At 41.7% G+C, this 18428-nt stretch overlaps 1 protein-coding gene across 1 annotated transcript in view; it reads right to left on the bottom strand.

Moving 5' to 3' along the window:
- The window catches only part of SEPTIN9 (septin 9), a 251192-nt gene that overhangs the window by 185501 nt on the left and 47263 nt on the right, over positions 1-18428 (bottom strand). Inside the window, exon 2 of the mRNA XM_075846600.1 lies at positions 16708-16767. Within this exon, the coding sequence (XP_075702715.1) occupies positions 16708-16767 (60 nt within the window). The remainder of the gene's footprint in view (positions 1-16707; positions 16768-18428) is intronic.

Genomic DNA, 18428 nt, shown 5'->3' with positions numbered 1-18428 from the left:
CCGTCACAACAGAGGTCCATAGTCTCACTGCTCTCACAGTAAAGAATCCCTGCCAATGATGATGGTGAAAACATCTTTCCTCTAGCCGTAGAGGATGCAGCGTTGTCCCTGTTACGGGCCTAAGTGTAAAATGATAATTAGAAAGATCTCTGTACTGTCCATTCACATATTTGTACATTGTAATTAGATCGCCCCTAAGCCGTCTTTTTTCTAAACCTAATAACTCCAAGTGCTTGGTGCTGCAATCTGCCCATTCCCTTAATTACCTTGCTTGCCCTCCTCTGCACCCACGTTAATTCAGCCATGTCCTTCATATACACAGGTGCCCAGAATTGTACACAATATTGTATGTGGTCCTAGTGATTATTATAGAGGCAAAAGTATGTTCTTGTCATGAGTATCTTTCCCTCTTTTGCTGCATCCCATGATTTTATTTGCCTTGGCAGCAGCCTTGGTACCATTTGCCTTGGTACTGGTTGCTAAACTTAAGTTTACAGTCCACTAATATCCCTGGGCTGCATTCACAATATGGGTGTAACCTAGAAACAGTGCAACAAAGTAATGCACTGTATTTACAATATTATTCAACCTTCAAGCATTCTACTGCACAAACTTACTGCGGCCGTAACCACAATGATAACGTATTTAAATTGAGGAAATAAAACAATAATGTTTGTTTTCATTAGATAAAATAAATCTGAAATAAATTTGACACAAGGCATGGTTATTATCACATACAGTGGTGTACCGACTATAAAGGCATCAACACTACTATGAGGCTTGTCGGCAGGTAGTGGGTGCTGGTGCCAACTTGCACCTCTCCCAAGTACCAATTCCAGATTTTGGAACTCGCCGCTTGGTTTTTGGGATGTTTTGGCACAGGTTCTCTTTCTATTGCTTCACAGCCGGTGTTCTTTTCATTTTGTTGAGGTTCTGGAACTTTTGAGAGCCTGCAACACTATTCTTTCGGTCAAAGAACTGGGAAAGAAACCTGATGGACCCAACTATAAGAGCATGTTCAGACGTGGCAGAATTCTGACTGTCCGCATCAATGCCGCACATAATCTGCGTTGCAGATTCCGTTGCGTCTTTGCCTAAAATGTGAAGTAAAATGCTGCGGATTAGTTGTTGCGGATTCAGGTGAAGAGTACATCCTGCTCTCTTTTAAAACATTCCATCCCAGTCTGGCTATAGACCTCGAAACACATAGGTCCAGTCAGAATGATGAAATATCCTGTTCGCGAAAGCAATCCGCAACACAACACACATAACATCTGCGGATTTCATTGCGTAATTTTTCAGCTCCATTGAAGTCAATGGAGAAATTACGCCACAAGTACGCATCAAGTCCGCAACAGCCAGTGTATGCTGCTGACACCAAATTCCGCACCGCAGCCTATGGTCCGCAGCGGAGTTGTCCGCAACGTCTGCACGAAGATAACTAAAAAGGTGTGGAAACCAATGGACAGACTGTCTGCTGCGGATTTCCAGTGCGGACTGTCCGCAGCTGAATTCCACAGAAATTCCGCTACGTGTGAACATGCCCTAAGGGTATGTTCACACGCAGTGTTTTCAGACGTAATTCGGGCGTTTTACGCCTCGAATTACGCCTGAAAAACGCCCCTAATATGACAGACAAACATCTGCCCATTGCTTACAATGGGTTTTACGGTGTTCTGTTCCCACGAGTTGTAATTTTACGCGTCACTGTCAAAATACGGCGTTTTTGGAGCCGTTTTTCATTGACTCCATTGAAAAACAGCTCCTATAACGGCCGTAAAATATGCAGCGAAAAACGCGAGTTGCTACAAAAACGTCTGAAAATCAGGAGCTGTTTTCGCATGAAAACAGCTGCGTATTTTCAGACGTTTTTGGTCACTGCATGTGAACATACCCTAAGTTAAGGAGAACCTTTAGGTTTTGTTGAGACCTTTTTGATAATGGAGCCATCATACCATTGATGATGGTAGTGTGAACAAAGCCTAAGAGTCCTTTTACAATGGCCAATTTGGGCCGTAAAATGAGCGCCGATCAAGGAGACAGCTCATTGAACGGAGCTTGTTTGCACCTTTCACAAGGAGCTATGATCAGTAATGTATGTGGACGAGCGATCGTTACTCTGATCGCTCGCCTCATGCATTTCCATCATGTTCATCGACAGATCGATTATTGGTCCATGTACAAGGACCTTAAGTCCTGTAACACTATGCAGGTGAAGAATACTGTCCATTGGTGTGCAATTCCTGGTCAGCATTGTGAGGATTAGGAGTGCTGCTTATGGAAGGGGTGGATACAGACAACACATGGCTCTTTTGCAAACCTGCATATGAGCCCCTGTCTTTCTAACTAAAAAGTTAGGCGCTACTCAGAGCATCTTCTTAATGGTTATCCCCAAAATTCCTCTAGGTCTGCCTATCCACTGGTAATTGTGAGCCATGACAGGACATCATTAACATAGTCTCTACCATGTAATCTTATAGACAGCAGGGAACAATATTATTATGCTTTTAGTAGCAGTAGGCCCCCCTTGTCTGCTGGGCCCCTTTTCAGCTGTACATATGGAATGTCTTCCCCTGGCTATGGCTGAACATTATTTTTCAGCTTATGATACAGACCAGGAGAGGCCCCATGTTAATTTTGACACAAAACTCTCCTGGGGGCTTCCTTGACAATATATGTATGAGGGTATGTGCACACAACCTATTTTCGGCCATTTTTCGGGCCGTAAACGTCCCGAAAAAGAGCTGAAAAATTTGAAGCAGAACACCTCCAAAGATCTGCCCATTGATTTCAATGGGAAATACGGCGTTCTGTTCTCACGGGGGATTTTTTTACGCAAAAAAACGCCCGTGAAGAAGAAGTGCATGTCACTTCTTGAGCCGTTTTCTGAGCCGTTTTTCATTGACTCTTTAAAAAAAACAGCTCCAAAAACGGCCGTAAAAAACACAGCGAAAAACGCGAGTTGCTATAAAGAAAGTCTGAAAATCAGGAGCTGTTTTCCCTTGAAAAGAGTTCCGTATTTTCAGACGTTTTTTAGTTAGGGTATGTTCACACGGCTTATATTTGGCCGTTTTTCTGGCCGTAAACGGCCGAAAAATCAGAAGCAGAACGCCTCCAAGCCTCTGCCTATTGATTTCAATTGGAAAAACTGCGTTCTGTTCCGACGGGGCGTCTTTTTTACGCACCTGTTTTTAAAAACGACCGTGTAAAAAAACTCCTGTGAAAAAGGAGTGCATGTCACTTGTTGAGACGTTTTTAGAGCTGGCTGTAAAAAACGCAGCGAAAAATGCGAAAAAAAAGTATTTAAATCAGGAGCTGTTTTCCCTTGAAAACAGCTCCGTATTATCAGACGTTTTTTAGTAAGTGTGCACATACGCTAAGCGTGTGCACATACCTTAATAATGTAACCAATTTAGTCATCTTTTAGCACAAATTATTCTGTGTTGGACAACATCATAGTCTTTCCAAGCAACTCTCTCAATCTTGTCAATTTTAATTTAATCAGGAGAAACAGAAAATCTGGTTGGCGGATGATTCCTGTTGGCTAATGATTATCATCAACTTCAGCCAAACAGGATGCAAGTGAGGAAAACTCTGCCGTCCAGTTGGCAGCAAATTTGATCATGTGATGATCCATTTGAATGACTGATTTACCATTTGTGTAGCCAGCATACTCCAACACTCCCAGGAGAGGTGACGTGCTCTCATACTGCCGTCAACCACTTTTACTATTCACATGGTGTTGAATATGCTGCTATGCTACTGAATAGCACATTCTGCATTGGGAGGGGATTCCAAAAATAAATGAAAACAAGGACAGTGATGTTAATTTTCAGCATAGCTATTCACAACAAAAACCAATGTGTAAGGCTCTGTTCACATCTGAGTTGGGGTCCCGTTCTAACGTTCCGTCGGTGCTTTCCATCAGAACGGGACCCTGAACAGACACAAACTGACACGAACGTAAACCAGAGATTTCAGTTTCCATCACCGTTGATTTCAATATTGACGGATCCGGTGCCCATGGTTTCCTTTTGTGTCTTTTGTGCACCGGACCTGTCGTTTTACCGGAAGCAATAGCGCAGTCAACTACGCTATTGCTTCCGGCAAAACGACGGGTCCGGTGTACAACAGAGACAAACTGAAACCATGGGCACCGGATCCGTCAATATTGAAATCAATGGTGATGGAAACGGAAACCTCTGGTTTCCGTTCGTGCCAGTTTGTGTCTGTTCAGGGTCCCGTTCTGATGGAAAGCTCCGACGGAACGTCAGAACGGGATCCCGACGCAGATGTGAACAGAGCCTAATGAAGATAACACTATTTATATATCTGCCCCCTCCAGTCCTGTTATGTTTGCCATGAAATTCAATTGATATTGTAAGTAATGTGCCACGGGTCTGCTCCATAAATAAACTTAAAGTCTAATATTCAAATACCCCTGCTTGTAGTTATAATGTAAAATGAACTTTTGTCGTGAATAGATTGTTTTTCTGTTATGGTTTTGTATGGCATCAATGGTAATACTGTTGTATAGGCAGTCAGGCAAAGTGGGTCTATAAGGAAACACCCATAATGGAAAGTACATAATGAGCTCAACGTAAAATCAATTTTATGCACTTAATGAAAACACAGTCAAACAAAGATCTGTTCTAGACTGTCATGTGATAATGGTTAGTTGGAGGATCCACAGCTCCTGCTCTGAATGGGGCTCTTAAATGCCCCTACAATCGTGAACTCTATTAGTAGGTGAAAAAATGATTGTAGATATAATCACATAAATCTATTTGCAGGTACTCAGATGGAAATATCTTAATCACTGAACATCAATGACATCATATCAACTCTACCTCTACTGAATAGGTGTCCAGATTCCAAATAGATCTGAACAAATTGCACTTGACCAAAGGCTCCTTTTATGTGATAGTGGTAATGTGCATGAAAACGAATGTATCTGACACTTCAACATACATAAGTTGTGAAAAAGGGTTGTTAAAGAGTTAAGGGCAGTACGGCATCGTTCATTCAGCTTTTGATAGTTATGGCTCTCAGAAAATAACAACACAAAAGGTCCAGACTATGTTCCAAAAGGGGGATAAGATTGGGCACCATTTATCAGTGAGACACTGGCCACACATATATGGATTATTAGTTATTTACCACATTATAATACTACCTTATTATGCCCTGATGTACTCCACACAGCGTACATATGCCCCCACATTATAAACTTTAATACCAATAAGACCCCAAACAGAACTACCACCAAGAAAAATCCACGCTCCAAAAGCCAAATTGCGCTCCTTCCCTTCTGAAAACTCCTGTGTGCCCAAACATCAGTTTACGTCTACATATAGGTCATTGTCATATCCGGCAGAACCCCCTTAACCACTTTCCGCACCTTGGCGTACATGAACGTCCAGGTGAGCAGTAACTTCACGCACCTGGGCGTGCAGTTCCGTCCGTGCTTTAACCCCTTAAGGACACAGCCTGTTTTGGCCTTCAGGACACAGCCAATTTTTTCAAATCTGACATGTTTCACTTTATGTGGTAATAACTTCGGAATGCTTTTACCTATCCAAGCGATTCTGAGAATGTTTTCTCGTGACACATTGGAATTTATGTTACTGGCAAAATTTGCTCAATACATAAAATATTTAATTGTGAAAAACACCAAAATTTTGCGAAAAATTTCAAAAATTAGCATTTTTCTTAATTTATATGTATCTGCTTGTAAGACAGATAGTAATACCACACAAAATTGTTGCTAATTAACATCACCCATATGTCTACTTTATATTGGCATTGTTTTTAGAACAACCTTTTATTTTTCTATGACATCACAAGGATTAGAACTTTAGCAGCAATTTTTCACATTTTCAAGAAGGATATTTTTATAGGGACCAGTTCAGTTGTGAAGTGGATTTTAGGGCCTTATATATTAGAAACCCTCGATAAGTCACCCCATTTTAAAAACTCCACCCCTCAAAGTATTCAAAACAGCATTTAGAAAGTTTCTTAACCCTTTAGATGTTTCACAGGAATTAAGGCAATGTAGATGTGATATTTTTAAATTTCTTTTTTTTTTTTTGCAGAAATTCATTTTTCATCTATTTTTTTTGTAACACAGAAAGTTTTACCAGAGAAACACAACTCAATATTTATTGCCCAGATTCTGCAGTTTTTGGAAATACCCCACATGTGGTCCTAGTGCACTTATTGACTGAAGCACAGGCCTCAGAAACAAAGGAACACCTAGAGGATTTTGGGGCCTCCTTTTTATTAGAAAATATTTTAGGCACCATGTCGGGTCTGAAAGGCTCTTGCGGCGCCAAAACAGTGGAAATCCCCCAAAAGTGACCCCATTTTGGAAACTATACCCCTTGAGGAGATTATCTAGGGGTATAGTGAGCATTTTGACCCCGCAGGTTTTTTGCATAAATTATTGGAAGTAGGCCGTGAAAATGAAAATCTACATTCTTTCAAAGAAAATGTAGGTTTAGCTAATTTTTTCAAATTTCCACAAGGACTAAAAGGAGAAAATGCACCACTACTTTTGTAAAGCAATTTCTCCCGAGTAAAACAGTACCCCGCATGTGGTCATAAAAGGCTGTTTGGACACACGGCAGGGCTTAGAAGGGAAAGAGCGTCATTTGCCTTTTGGAGCTCAAATTTAGCAGGAATGGTTTGCGGAGACCATGTCGCATTTGCAAAGCCCCTAAGGGACCAAAACAGTGAATTCACCAAAAAAGTGACTCCATTTAGGAAACTACACCCCTTGAAGAATCCATCTAGTGGTGTAGTGAGCATTTTGAACCCACAGGGGTTTCATAGATTATTAGAATTGGGAAGTGAAGATAAAAAAAATCCTTTTTTTCCAATAATACGTAGCTTTAGCTCAAAATGTTTCATTTTCTCAACAAATAAAGGAATAAAAGAACCCCAACATTTGTAAAGCAACTTCTCTGGAGTACGGCAATACCCCATTTGTGGTCATAAACTGCTGTTTGGGCACACGGCAAGGATCAGAAGAGAAGGAGCGCCATTTGGCTTTTGGAGCACAGATTTTGCTGGATTGGTTTCTTGACATCATGTCACTTTTGCAAAGCTCCTAAGGTACCAGTACAGTGGAAACTCCCCAAAAGTGACTCCATTCACGAAACTACACCCCTTGAGGAATTCATCTAGGGGAGCATTTTGACCCCACAGATGTTTCATAGATTTTATTAGAATTGGGCAGTGAAAATAAAAAAAATCCTTTTTCTTCAATAAGACGTAGATTTAGCTGAAAATGTTTCATTTTCTCAACAAATAAATGAAAAAAAAGCACCCCAACACTTGTAAAGCAACTTCTCCTGTGTACGGCAATACCACATATGTGGTCATAAACTGCTGTTTGGCCACAGAGTAGGGCTCAGAAGGGAAGGAGCGCCATTTGGCTTTTGGAGTACAGATTTTGCTGGATTGGTTTCTGGGCGCTATGTCGCATTTGCAAAGTCCCTGTGGGACCAAAACAGTGGATCCCCCCAGAAGTGACCCCATTTTGGAAACTACACCCCTCAAGGTATTCACCTAGGTGTGTACTGTGCATATTAACCCCACAGGTGATTGGCAGAAATTGGTGTGCACTCGATGTTGCAGAGTGAAAATTAGATTTTTTTTTCCATAGATCTGCAAATATGTGGCGCCCAGCTTGTGCCACTGGAGACACACACCCCAAAAATTGTTAAAAGGGTTCTCCCGGGTATGCCGATGCCATATATGTGGAAGTAAACTGCTGTTTGGGCACACTGTAGGGTTCAGAAGGGAGGTAGCGCCATTTGGCTTTTGGAGCGTGGATTTTGCTTGTAGTAGTTTTGTTTGGAGTCTTACTGGTGTTTCCGTTTATAATGTGGGGGTACATGTAAGCCGGGCAGAGTATATAAGGGGCATAGTCAGGTGGTATAATAATGGGGTAAAAAAAAACAATAAAATAATCCATAGATGTGTGCTACGCTGTGACACAATCCTTTCTGCACAGGCCGGTGTCGCATTAATAAATGGTTCTTACTTATTCCCCTTTTGGTCCACACTCGGGATCTTTGCAGTTTGAGGAATTTTACTGGAAAGTGTTGTCATGGTATAAAATGGGCACCCTTCCAGCAGATATGTTTGAGCCCTCCCCTTCCTGGTTCCCTAATTTTAGGGGCCTTGATAATTCGTCACTTGAAACAGAAGAAACGTTCCCCTCGGGCCGGCACAACTGCATATTTTTATTTCCTGGCTTATTGGAGCCTTAACTAATTTTATTTTTTCATAGACGTAGTGGTATGACGGCTGTTTTTTTTGTGGGACGAGCTGGAGTTTTTATTGGTACCATTTTGGGGTACATGCGACTTTTTGATCACTTATCCTTTTTTTTGGGAGGCAACGTGACCAAAAAACAGCAATTCTGGCATATTTTTTTAATTCTTTTTATACAGCGTTCACCATGCGTGATAAATTACATGTTACCTTTATTCTGCGGGTCAGTCCGATTCTGGCGATACCTAATTTATAGCGCTTTTTATGTTTTACAACTTTTTGCACAATAAAATTACTTTTGTAAAGTGAATGGATTTTCTCTGTCGCCAAGTTGTGAGAGCCATAACGGTTTTAATTTTTTCGTCGACGGAGCTGTATGAGGGCTTGTTTTTAGCGAGACGAGTTATAGTTTTTATAGACACCATGTTTGGGTACATGCGACTTTTTGATCACTTTTTATTTAACTGGTTCCCGACCGTTGGCTGTATATTTACGGCCAGCGGTCAGGGTCCTTAAAACCCGAGCCATAGACTTTTTACGGCTCGGGTTTTAACTTGCTGCCCGCGCGATCGGGCAGCTGAATGTCGGGTCTCCGGCTGTCAGTGACTGCCGGAGACCCTGAGGAGAAGATAGAAGCAGCTTTCGCTGCTTCTGTCTTCTCCGATGTCTTTTTACACAGCGTTCAATGAACGCTGTGTATAGGAATAGAGACAGCAGCAGCGGCGCTGTCTCTATTCCTCCCGGTGATCATGTGACAGGTCACATGATCGCCGGGTGCCGTTAGTGGCAGACTGCTGCTGGGTCTTACAAGACCCAGCACAGCCCTATTAGTGACAATCGTCACTATGAGAGGGCTGATTTCCCCTGTAACTGGGGCTGCTGTGCAGCTCCAGTTACAGTGGAAAAACATGGTGTAAAAGAAAGAAAAAAAATATATAAAGTTCCCCAAAGGTCTTTTTTGACCTTTGAGGGACAGACCATAGTAATAAAAAAAATAATAAAGTAAAGTGCAAAAAAAATGTAATAATAAATACACATAAAATACCCACCCCAAAAAAAACTGTTCCCCCGCCAATCATTGTTGTAACGCTAGCGCTGACCCAATTACCATAATATAGATATGTAATATATTAAAATTTACGGTAGACAATGACAATCACAAATTAAGGGCATGACCACACGTGGCGGATTTCCTCCGCAACTGTCCGCATCAATGCCGCACAGAATCTGCGTTGCAGATTCTGCTGCGGATCTGCACAAAATGTGCAGTAAATTGATGCGGACTAGCTGCTGCGGACTGCGGTAAAAGTACTTCCCTTCTCCCTATCAGTGCAGGATAGAGAGAAGGGACAGCACTTTCCCTTGTGAAAGTCAAAGAAATTCATACTTACCGGCCGTTATCTTGGTGACGCGTCCCTCCTTCGGCATCCAGCCCGACCTCCCTGGATGACGCGGCAGTCCATGTGACCGCTGCAGCCTGTTATTGGCCTGTGATTGGCTGCAGCCGTCACTTAGACTGAAACGTCATCCTGGGAGGCCGGACTGGAGACAGAAGCAGGGAGTTCTCGGTAAGTATGAACTTCATTTTTTTTTACAGATAGCTGTATATTGGGATCGGTAGTCACTGTCCCGGGTGCAGAAACAGTTACTGCCGATCGCTTAACTCTTTCAGCACCCTGGACAGTGACTATTTACTGACGTCTCCTAGCAACGCTCCCGTCATTACGGGAGCCCCATTGACTTCCTCAGTCTGGCTGTAGACCTAGAAATACATAGGTCCAGCCAGAATGAAGAAATGTCAAGTTAAAAAAGCAAGACGCATCCGCAGCACACATAACATGTGCATGACAGCTGCGGACTTCATTGCGGAAATTAGAATCTCCATTGAAGTCAATGGAGAAATTCCGCCATGAGTCCGCCACTGCTCCGCAACAGACAGAGCATGCTGCGGACACCAAATTCCGCTCCGCAGCCTATGCTCCGCAGCGGAATTTTACGCATCGTCTAAACGAACACTGCTAAATTAAAGTGGAAGTCAATGGACAAACGGCTCCGCTGCGGATTAACGCTGCGGAGTGTCCGCAGCGGAATTTAAGTGAAATTCCGCCACGTGTGAACCCAGCCTAAAGGTCTATTTTAGGGTAAAACTATGTTATTACCCAAAAAAAATTGCTGAAACGTAAAAAAGCTTATTTTTTTACTATTATTTTCAAACTTTATGAATACAAATTCTAAAATAGCAAAAAAGGTGTGTATAAAAATGATAAAAAATGAAACCTGCATTGTCTACGGAAAAAACGTCGCAAAAATCACGTCGTTAGCCCAACAAATAAAAACGTTATAGCCATTTAACTAACACGTGCTAAAAATGGCTAAACTGTGTCTGGTCCTGAAGGCTTAAAATAGCCCGGTCCTGAACTGGTTAAATTTTTGCAAGACAAAGTGACCAAAAAAATAGCAATTATGTCAGTATTTTTTAGTTTTTTTTTACGGCGTTCACTGTGCGGAATAAATAACATAATATTTTTATAGTTAAGGCCGTTACGGTCGCATACCAAATATGTATGGCTTTATTATTTTCTTCAATAATAAATGACTTGATAAGGGAAAAAGGGCTATTGTGTTTTGTGTTATTATTTTAAACTTTTATTGTATTTTTAACAACTTTTATTTTTACTTTTTTTTACACTTTTCTTTAGTCCCACTAGGGGACTTGAATGTCCAACTGTTTGTTTGATGTTCTAATACATTGCACTACCTATGTAGTGCAATGTATTGGAACTGTCAGTTATTCACTGACAGCAAGCTGATCAGGCTCCGCCTCTGGGCGGGGCCTAATCAGCTTATGTAATGGCAGACAGGAGTCAATTGTTAGGGCTCCTGTTGCCATAGTAACATTCGCCAGCCTTGCCATCGCATGGCAAGGCTGCCGATTTGCTACAAACCTCTAGGATGCAGCGATCACAATGGATCGCTGCATCAAAGGGGTTAATGGCAGGAATCGGAGCTAGCTCCTGTCCCTGGTGATAGATCGGGGTGTCCGCTGTAACATACAGCGGACACCCACTGCTGATGACGCCGGCTCAGCTTCTGAGCCGGAAGCTGAGCCGGCGCCATCTTGCCGATGGTACCGGAAGCCTCCTGGGCCCGGCCGACGACGGGACATAGGAGGATTCCCTTACTGGCAGACCGGGAGGTAAGCATTAGCCCTCCGATCGCCTTTGCAGCCACCGGCAACCCAGCGATCACGTTGCTGGGGTGCCGGTGGCTATAAACTCCTCACATGCTGCGATCTCTATTGAACGCAGCATGTGAGGGATTAATCGGTCGGAACGGAGGCTAGCCCCGATCCTGGCCGATACCTCAGTGTGCCAGCTGTAACATACAGCTGTCACCCGGAGGTGATGTCGCTGGCTCAGCTCCTGAGCCAGCAACATCTGTTTCACGTACAGTTATGTGGAGTTGCGGGAAAAGACCATCTCCCATCACGTAACTGTACGTGAAATGGTGGGAAGGGGTTAAGGGTAGGTGCACACGACCTCTTTTCAGACGTAATGGTGGCATTTTACGCCTCGAATTACGCCTGAAAAGACGGCTCCAATACGTCGGCAAACATCTGCCCATTTCAATGGGCCTTACGATGTTCTGTGCAGACGAGCTGTCATTTTACGCGTTGTGTGCTTTTATTTGCATGTTTACTCCCGACAGTCTCCAGCAGCCTTTTGAGAATTGCACAACCAGTGATTCCATAACATATTCCTTATGAAAAGGAAAAAATTATGAGCTAAAACTTTATTTTATGAGAAACAATTAAAATTTTATTTTCACGGCCTAATTCCAATACATTTAGCAAAAAAACCTGTGGGGTCAAATTGCTCACTGTACCCCCTAGATAAGTTCCTTCGGGGTGTAGTTTCCCAAACAGTATCTTTTTGTGGGTGTTTCCTATTTTTTGGCACCACAGGACCTCTTTAAATCTGACAAGGTGCCTAAAATATATTTTAATAAAAAGGAGTCCCCAAAATCCACTAGGTGCTCCTTTGGTTTTGAGGCCTGTATTTCAGTCCAGTAGCGCACTAGGGCCACATGCGGGATATTTCTAAAAATTACAGAATCTAGGCAATAAATATTGAGCTGTGTTTCTTTGGTAAAACCTGTGTTGCAGAAAAAAATAATAATTCTATAAAAAAAATTTGTACATCTCACTTCCAATTTGCTTTAATTCCTGTGAAATACCTAAAGGGTTAAGAAACTTTCTAATGCTGTTTTAAATACTTTGAGTGGTACCATTTTTTAAATGGGATGATTTATGGGGAGTTTCTAATATACTGTATAGGGCACTCCCAACCACTTCAGAACTAAAACTAGTCCCTAAAAAAAATAGGTTTTGGAAATATTCTTGAAAATGTGAGAAATTGCTGCTAAAGTTATAAGCCTTGTAACATCCCACAAAAACAAAAGGAGGTTAAAAAAAACCCGATGGCAATATAAAGTAGACATAAGGTAAATGTTAACTTGTAACTATTGTGTGTGGTATTACTGTCTGTCTTACACGCAGATACATTTAAATTTAGAGAAATGCTAATTTTTGCAAATTTTCTCTACATTTTTTTCCCCCACAAATAAATACTGAATGTATTGATCACATTTTTCCACTAATATAAAGTACAATATGTCACGAGAAACAATTCTCAGAATCGCTTGGATAAGTAAAACCATTCCACAGTTAATTACCACGTAAAGTGACAGGTCAGATTTAAAGAAAATGAGCTGTTAAAGTTTTCAGGGGGGTGGCGACTGTCAGTTACATAGTTACAACGGTTGAAAAAAGACATGTCCATCAAGTTCAACCAAAGTCAGGAAGTTGATCTTCCTGACTTCAGTAGGATCCTTTGGACCCACTAAGAAATCTTGAAAAATAAAATTAACCTCGTAAAGCCAAAGGACGGATATATCCGTCCTCTGCAGCTGCTAGTTCGCGCAGGAAGACAGATATATCCGTCCTGTGATGGCGCGGGTACTGAGACTGTACCCACGCGATCAGCAGCAGGAGCACGGCTGTTATACACAGCCTGGCTCCTGCTGCAACTGCCGGAATCGAAGCGAGCTCCGATTCCGGCAGTTTAACCCATTAAATGCCGCTGTCAATAGTGACAGCGGCATCTAATGTGTTTGACAGAGGGGGGAGCTCCCTCTGTCACCCCATCGGCGCCCCCGCAAACAACTCGCGGGTCGCCGTCGGGTTTCCATGGCAGCGGGGGGGTCTAACAAAGACCCCCAGGTCTGTCTTCAGCATCTGCCTGTTAGGCGATGCCGGAGGCATGACCTAACAGATTGCCTGTCAGTTTTACACTGACAGGCAATAATGCTTTTGTATACTAAGTATACCAAAGCATTATATATGCGATCGGTACATCGCATAGTGAAGTCCCCTGGTGGGACTAAAAAAAAAAAAAATGTCAATCAGTTAAATAAAGTTGGTGAAAAAAAAAGAAATAATAATTACAGTGAAAATTAAATTAAAAGGCCTTTTTTCCCAAAAAGTGGTTTTATTTAGTAAAAGTGTCAAAACAAATCACACATACACATATATGGTATCCCCGCGATCGTAACGACTTGAAAAATAAAATGAACACATTAATTAAACCGCCGGATGAACGGCGTCCAAAAAAAACGCAAAAAACAACGGCAAAATTCTCTCTTTTCTCCCATTCCCCCCGTAAAAAATGAAATAAAAATTAATCTATAAGTCCTATATACCCCAAAATAGTACTAATGAAAACTACACATTGGCCTGCAAAAATCAAGCCCATATATGACCACATTGATGGTAAAATAAAAACGTTACGTCTCTTGGAATGCGGCGATGCAAAAACAAGTAATTTTTTTCTAAAAGGCTTTTTATTGTGCAAATGTAGGAAAAACATAGTGAACATGTTATTTACGCTGCATAGTAAACGGCGTAAATTTGTAACGTGAAAATCAATGCTGGAATAGCTGCTTATTTTCAATTCTCTCCTAAAATAAAGTTAATAAAAGTTAATCGATATATTATAAGCATCTAAAAATGGTACAATTACAAAATACAACTCGTCCCGCAAAAAACAAGCCCTTATACGGCTATATAGACGGAATACAAAAACAGTTACGACTCTTGGAATGCGACCATGAAAAAACAAAAAATAATCCTTGGTCATTAACGTGCAAAATGGCCCGGTCATTAAGGGGTTAAAGTCCATTGAAGTCTTAACCAGCCTATTTTAGGCCTTAACGACTAAGCAATTTTTTTTATTTGTTCTTTTCATCGTCGCATTCAAAGAGCTACAACTTTTTTATATTTCGTTCAACATAGCTGTATATAGACTTGCAAACCACTTAGTATACCAAAGCATTATAGCCTGTCAGCTGAAAACTGACAGGCAAATACGCCATGCCTCTGGCACAGCCTAACAGGCATATAGCCTCCGGTTGCAATGGCATCCCATTGGTAGCCTGCGATCACATTTGCGGGATGCCAATGGGTGACAGAGTGAGCCACCATCCTCTGCAAACCACTTAGATGCCTCAGCCTATTGACTGCAGCATTTAAGGGGTTAAACGGCCGCGATCGAAGGAAACTTCGATCGCTACCATTGGATCAGAAGCCCGGCTGTCATGAGACAGTTGAGCACCCACTCCAGCCTACACGGGACACCCTTGGAACGAATCCAATGAACACACAAACAGACAAACCGACACTTTATACCCGGACAGTGCCGGGTAATTTTTCTATATCTATATATATTGTAACAACTTGGGGTAAGTTAGCTCACAGGATAGCCATCTCTGGGGTCAAGCAATCCATGCTTTTTTCCAGGCTTGTCACATAATAAATAAGGAGAAAGGACACATTCTCTAGTAAAATTCCTTTGATTATTATATTCTCGGCCCAAATCCTGGCTCTTAGTAGTCACACTGCTACAATATATATATATATATATATATATATATATATATATATATATATATATATATACATACACACATATATATTCTGGGACTGCAGCTGGGTCCCTCTGTTGGCAGGCTTAGAAAGTCTTAGGCCTTTCACACAGGCTACTACAGAGTACAGGTCCCTCGTACAGTGCAGAGCCATACAACCACTGTGTTGTTCCGTACCATGCTCCATAGAGTGCTGTATGTATCTATTCTCTTTGATAAGCAATGATTCTTCTAGAGAATGCCTCTAATGGAGCATGTCACTATTGTATTGTGTTTTCATATGCCTCCGTATGAAATTGGAGTCATATGGAGGTACAGTATTGGCCCATCATTCACTTGTATGGGCATCGTGTTACGACTGTACAACTTAGAGGTGCATGAGGCCTACATTTTTTATTTGTATTTAAAATAACACTATACATAAAATTTTTAGCCTATGGTCTTTGGTCTAGTCTCTGTTCACAGTCACATTCCAGTTGGGTCTCATTGTATCATAATCGGCCTGTCTTGTGTCCATCCTGTTTTCGTTATTGTTTTACTATGCAGAATAGCATAGCCAGGAGATACAAAATAGAACCACAATGTCATAGTGGGAACCATCAAACAATCTAATGTGTATGGGAAACGTGTGGCTGTCCACTAATACCTTCTGTCGGGGGAAACATTGGACTTACTGGATTTCTACAAGCTGCATCCTTTGTTTACCCTGGAGATAAGATCTGCGAAAAAACGTCTCTGTGGTAGTAAGCATGGACGCTTGGTCAATCCAATCCAAGCATGTATTTTAGGGGTAATCAGGGCAAATCGAGCATTTGCTCCACAGCTATTTAAGGCGTATGGCCAGCTAAGGAAAGAGCCAAATATATTTTCTCACAGAAGACAAAAACTCAAGGACTTTGGTGATGTTTATTCTTAGTGTAAAGGGGGTTGTACACTGGGTGATTATCGGGCAGACGAGCGTTGATAGCACACTCGTTGCCGATAATTATCCTGTGTAAACAGGCAGTGATTAGCAGATGAACAAGCAAACGCTCGATCATCTGCTGATCGTATCGTTTTGAAAAAGTCAAATATTATTGTTGTTGGCAGCACAACTTCCTGTGTAAAGAGGGAAACGCGATGCTGACATGATGATAATGTATGGGGGCGAGCGATCGGAGTAACGACCGCTCTTCCCCATCCACGTCCCCATCCTTGTGACAGGAGCAAACGAGCACCGATCAACGATGTCTCGTTGATCGGCGCTCACGGCACCGGCCGATTATCTGCCTGTGTAATAGGGGCTTAACTCTTCTTTACGTGACACATGTTTGGTTTCCAGCTAAAGATACTTCATATGGTTTTGTAGACATTTTGGTCCCCCTCATGTACCAAGAACCCTTGGTTCAATATGTTCTACTTCTACAGTGTTAAGTTAAAGTCAAAAATCAAACAGACACTTACTTGGACTTATTACATCACTGCTGAGTTTGCGTAGTCGCCCACTGGTTGTCCTTGTGGCACCTAGAATAAAGTGAGGTTTAACTTGTTATAAAACGTTAACAAGACATAATTTTTAATAGTATTTGGCGTATTGACACATGACGCTAACATATGCGATTCTCTTCATGTCAAAACTTGGACGACATTGATTACAAATTTGTGACTGTTTTATTTTTAAATGTTGGAAAAGCTGAAAAGCACTAAATATTTTGGCAGAATAGTGACATATGACTACTATTGCTTGAATATCCTAAATAAAATGACTTAATTTATTGTTTTAAAAAAATAAAAATAAAGCAAAAAATCCATGTTATACTGTACATAGTGCAAAATAGGGCCACTTTTTGTCTATTGGCCCATGTATGGTATTGTAGGTTAGCCCTATTCACTTAAATGGGTATGAGAACACAGTTCTGGAGAACGGCTGACCTTTTTTTAATGCTGTATAGACCCTTTAAGGATGTTATGCACCCCAGTGGTCCACGGCCAGCAGCATATGCATGCTCATGCCAGCCGTCTATACAATGCAAACATGAAGTGCTACTGCACTTTTGCACCATTTCCATGTACAGAAAAGGTATTTTTACATGGCCCAACCTGGGCCGTGTAAACGAGCACCGATCAATGAGACAGCTTGTTGATCGGTGCTCGTTTGCTCATTTCACAAGGAGCTAGGATGGGGAGGAGGGCTCGTTACTTTGATCGCTCATCCCCATACATTATTATCATGTCAGCAGCGCATCTCCCAGGGGGATGTGCTGCCGACGATAATATTTTCAGTATTTAAAACGATAAAATCAGCTAATGAATGAGCATTTGCTCGTGATCGTTGCACACTGGGCAATTATCGGGAACGAGCGTTCTGTGAACACTTGTTTGCCTGATAATTTGCCAGTGTAAAAGGCAAACTCTCTCTGTCATCTGCTGTGCACGAAATTGCAATGCAGTCCCATTCACCTGTGTTTCTTGCACAGTAGGTGGTGGGTAGCCTTGATGTGTGGGGAATGAGCCAAAGGCACTTTCATTCCTTTGTCGTCATGATTGATGGGGGTCCAAGATTTCGGACCCCCTAGTAATATGCCATAACATCATTAGATGGAATACCACTTTAACTGGTTCTCGTTTCTGTTTTGCATAGTTCAAACACCCCTCAATATAAGTTATTGCGTTTTCTTCTATTAGAACATTTTTAACTATTTCTTAGTTACAACTGTTTCTTGCTAAACTGGTGAACATTAAAGGCCCGCCTTATAGCGCTTTAAGCTATTGCCCCCAGCTTTCCTAGACTCCTGAGTTGCAAATCTGCCTGATTATGCGGCTATGCAGGAGCAGGTATGTGTCCCTGCATAACTAAACAAATGTACCATTCAGAGTCTGAGAAAGTAAGTTCACACTACCGTTAAACTCAGTTTATCTCTCTTCCTTCGGAGGAAGAGATTAAAGATAGTCCAAATGAAAAGCATCGCTTCCGTTAGAATTACCATTGATTTAATTGATTTCAAATTACCGTTGATTCAGCACTTATGCTTCTGTGAAAAAAATGGAAACCTAGTGAACGAAGGCAAACAGAAAGCGTCTGAAACAAAAGAATTACCATCGAAATCAATTGTAATTCTAAGGGAAGCAATGCTTTCCGTTTGGACTCTCGTTCACCTCTTCCTCTGACAGAAGAGTCCTAAACG

Source organism: Rhinoderma darwinii, chromosome 13 (genome assembly GCF_050947455.1).
Source record: "Rhinoderma darwinii isolate aRhiDar2 chromosome 13, aRhiDar2.hap1, whole genome shotgun sequence".
NCBI classification, from domain to species: Eukaryota; Metazoa; Chordata; class Amphibia; order Anura; family Rhinodermatidae; genus Rhinoderma; species Rhinoderma darwinii.
This window is presented reverse-complemented; position numbering and strand designations above follow the sequence as displayed.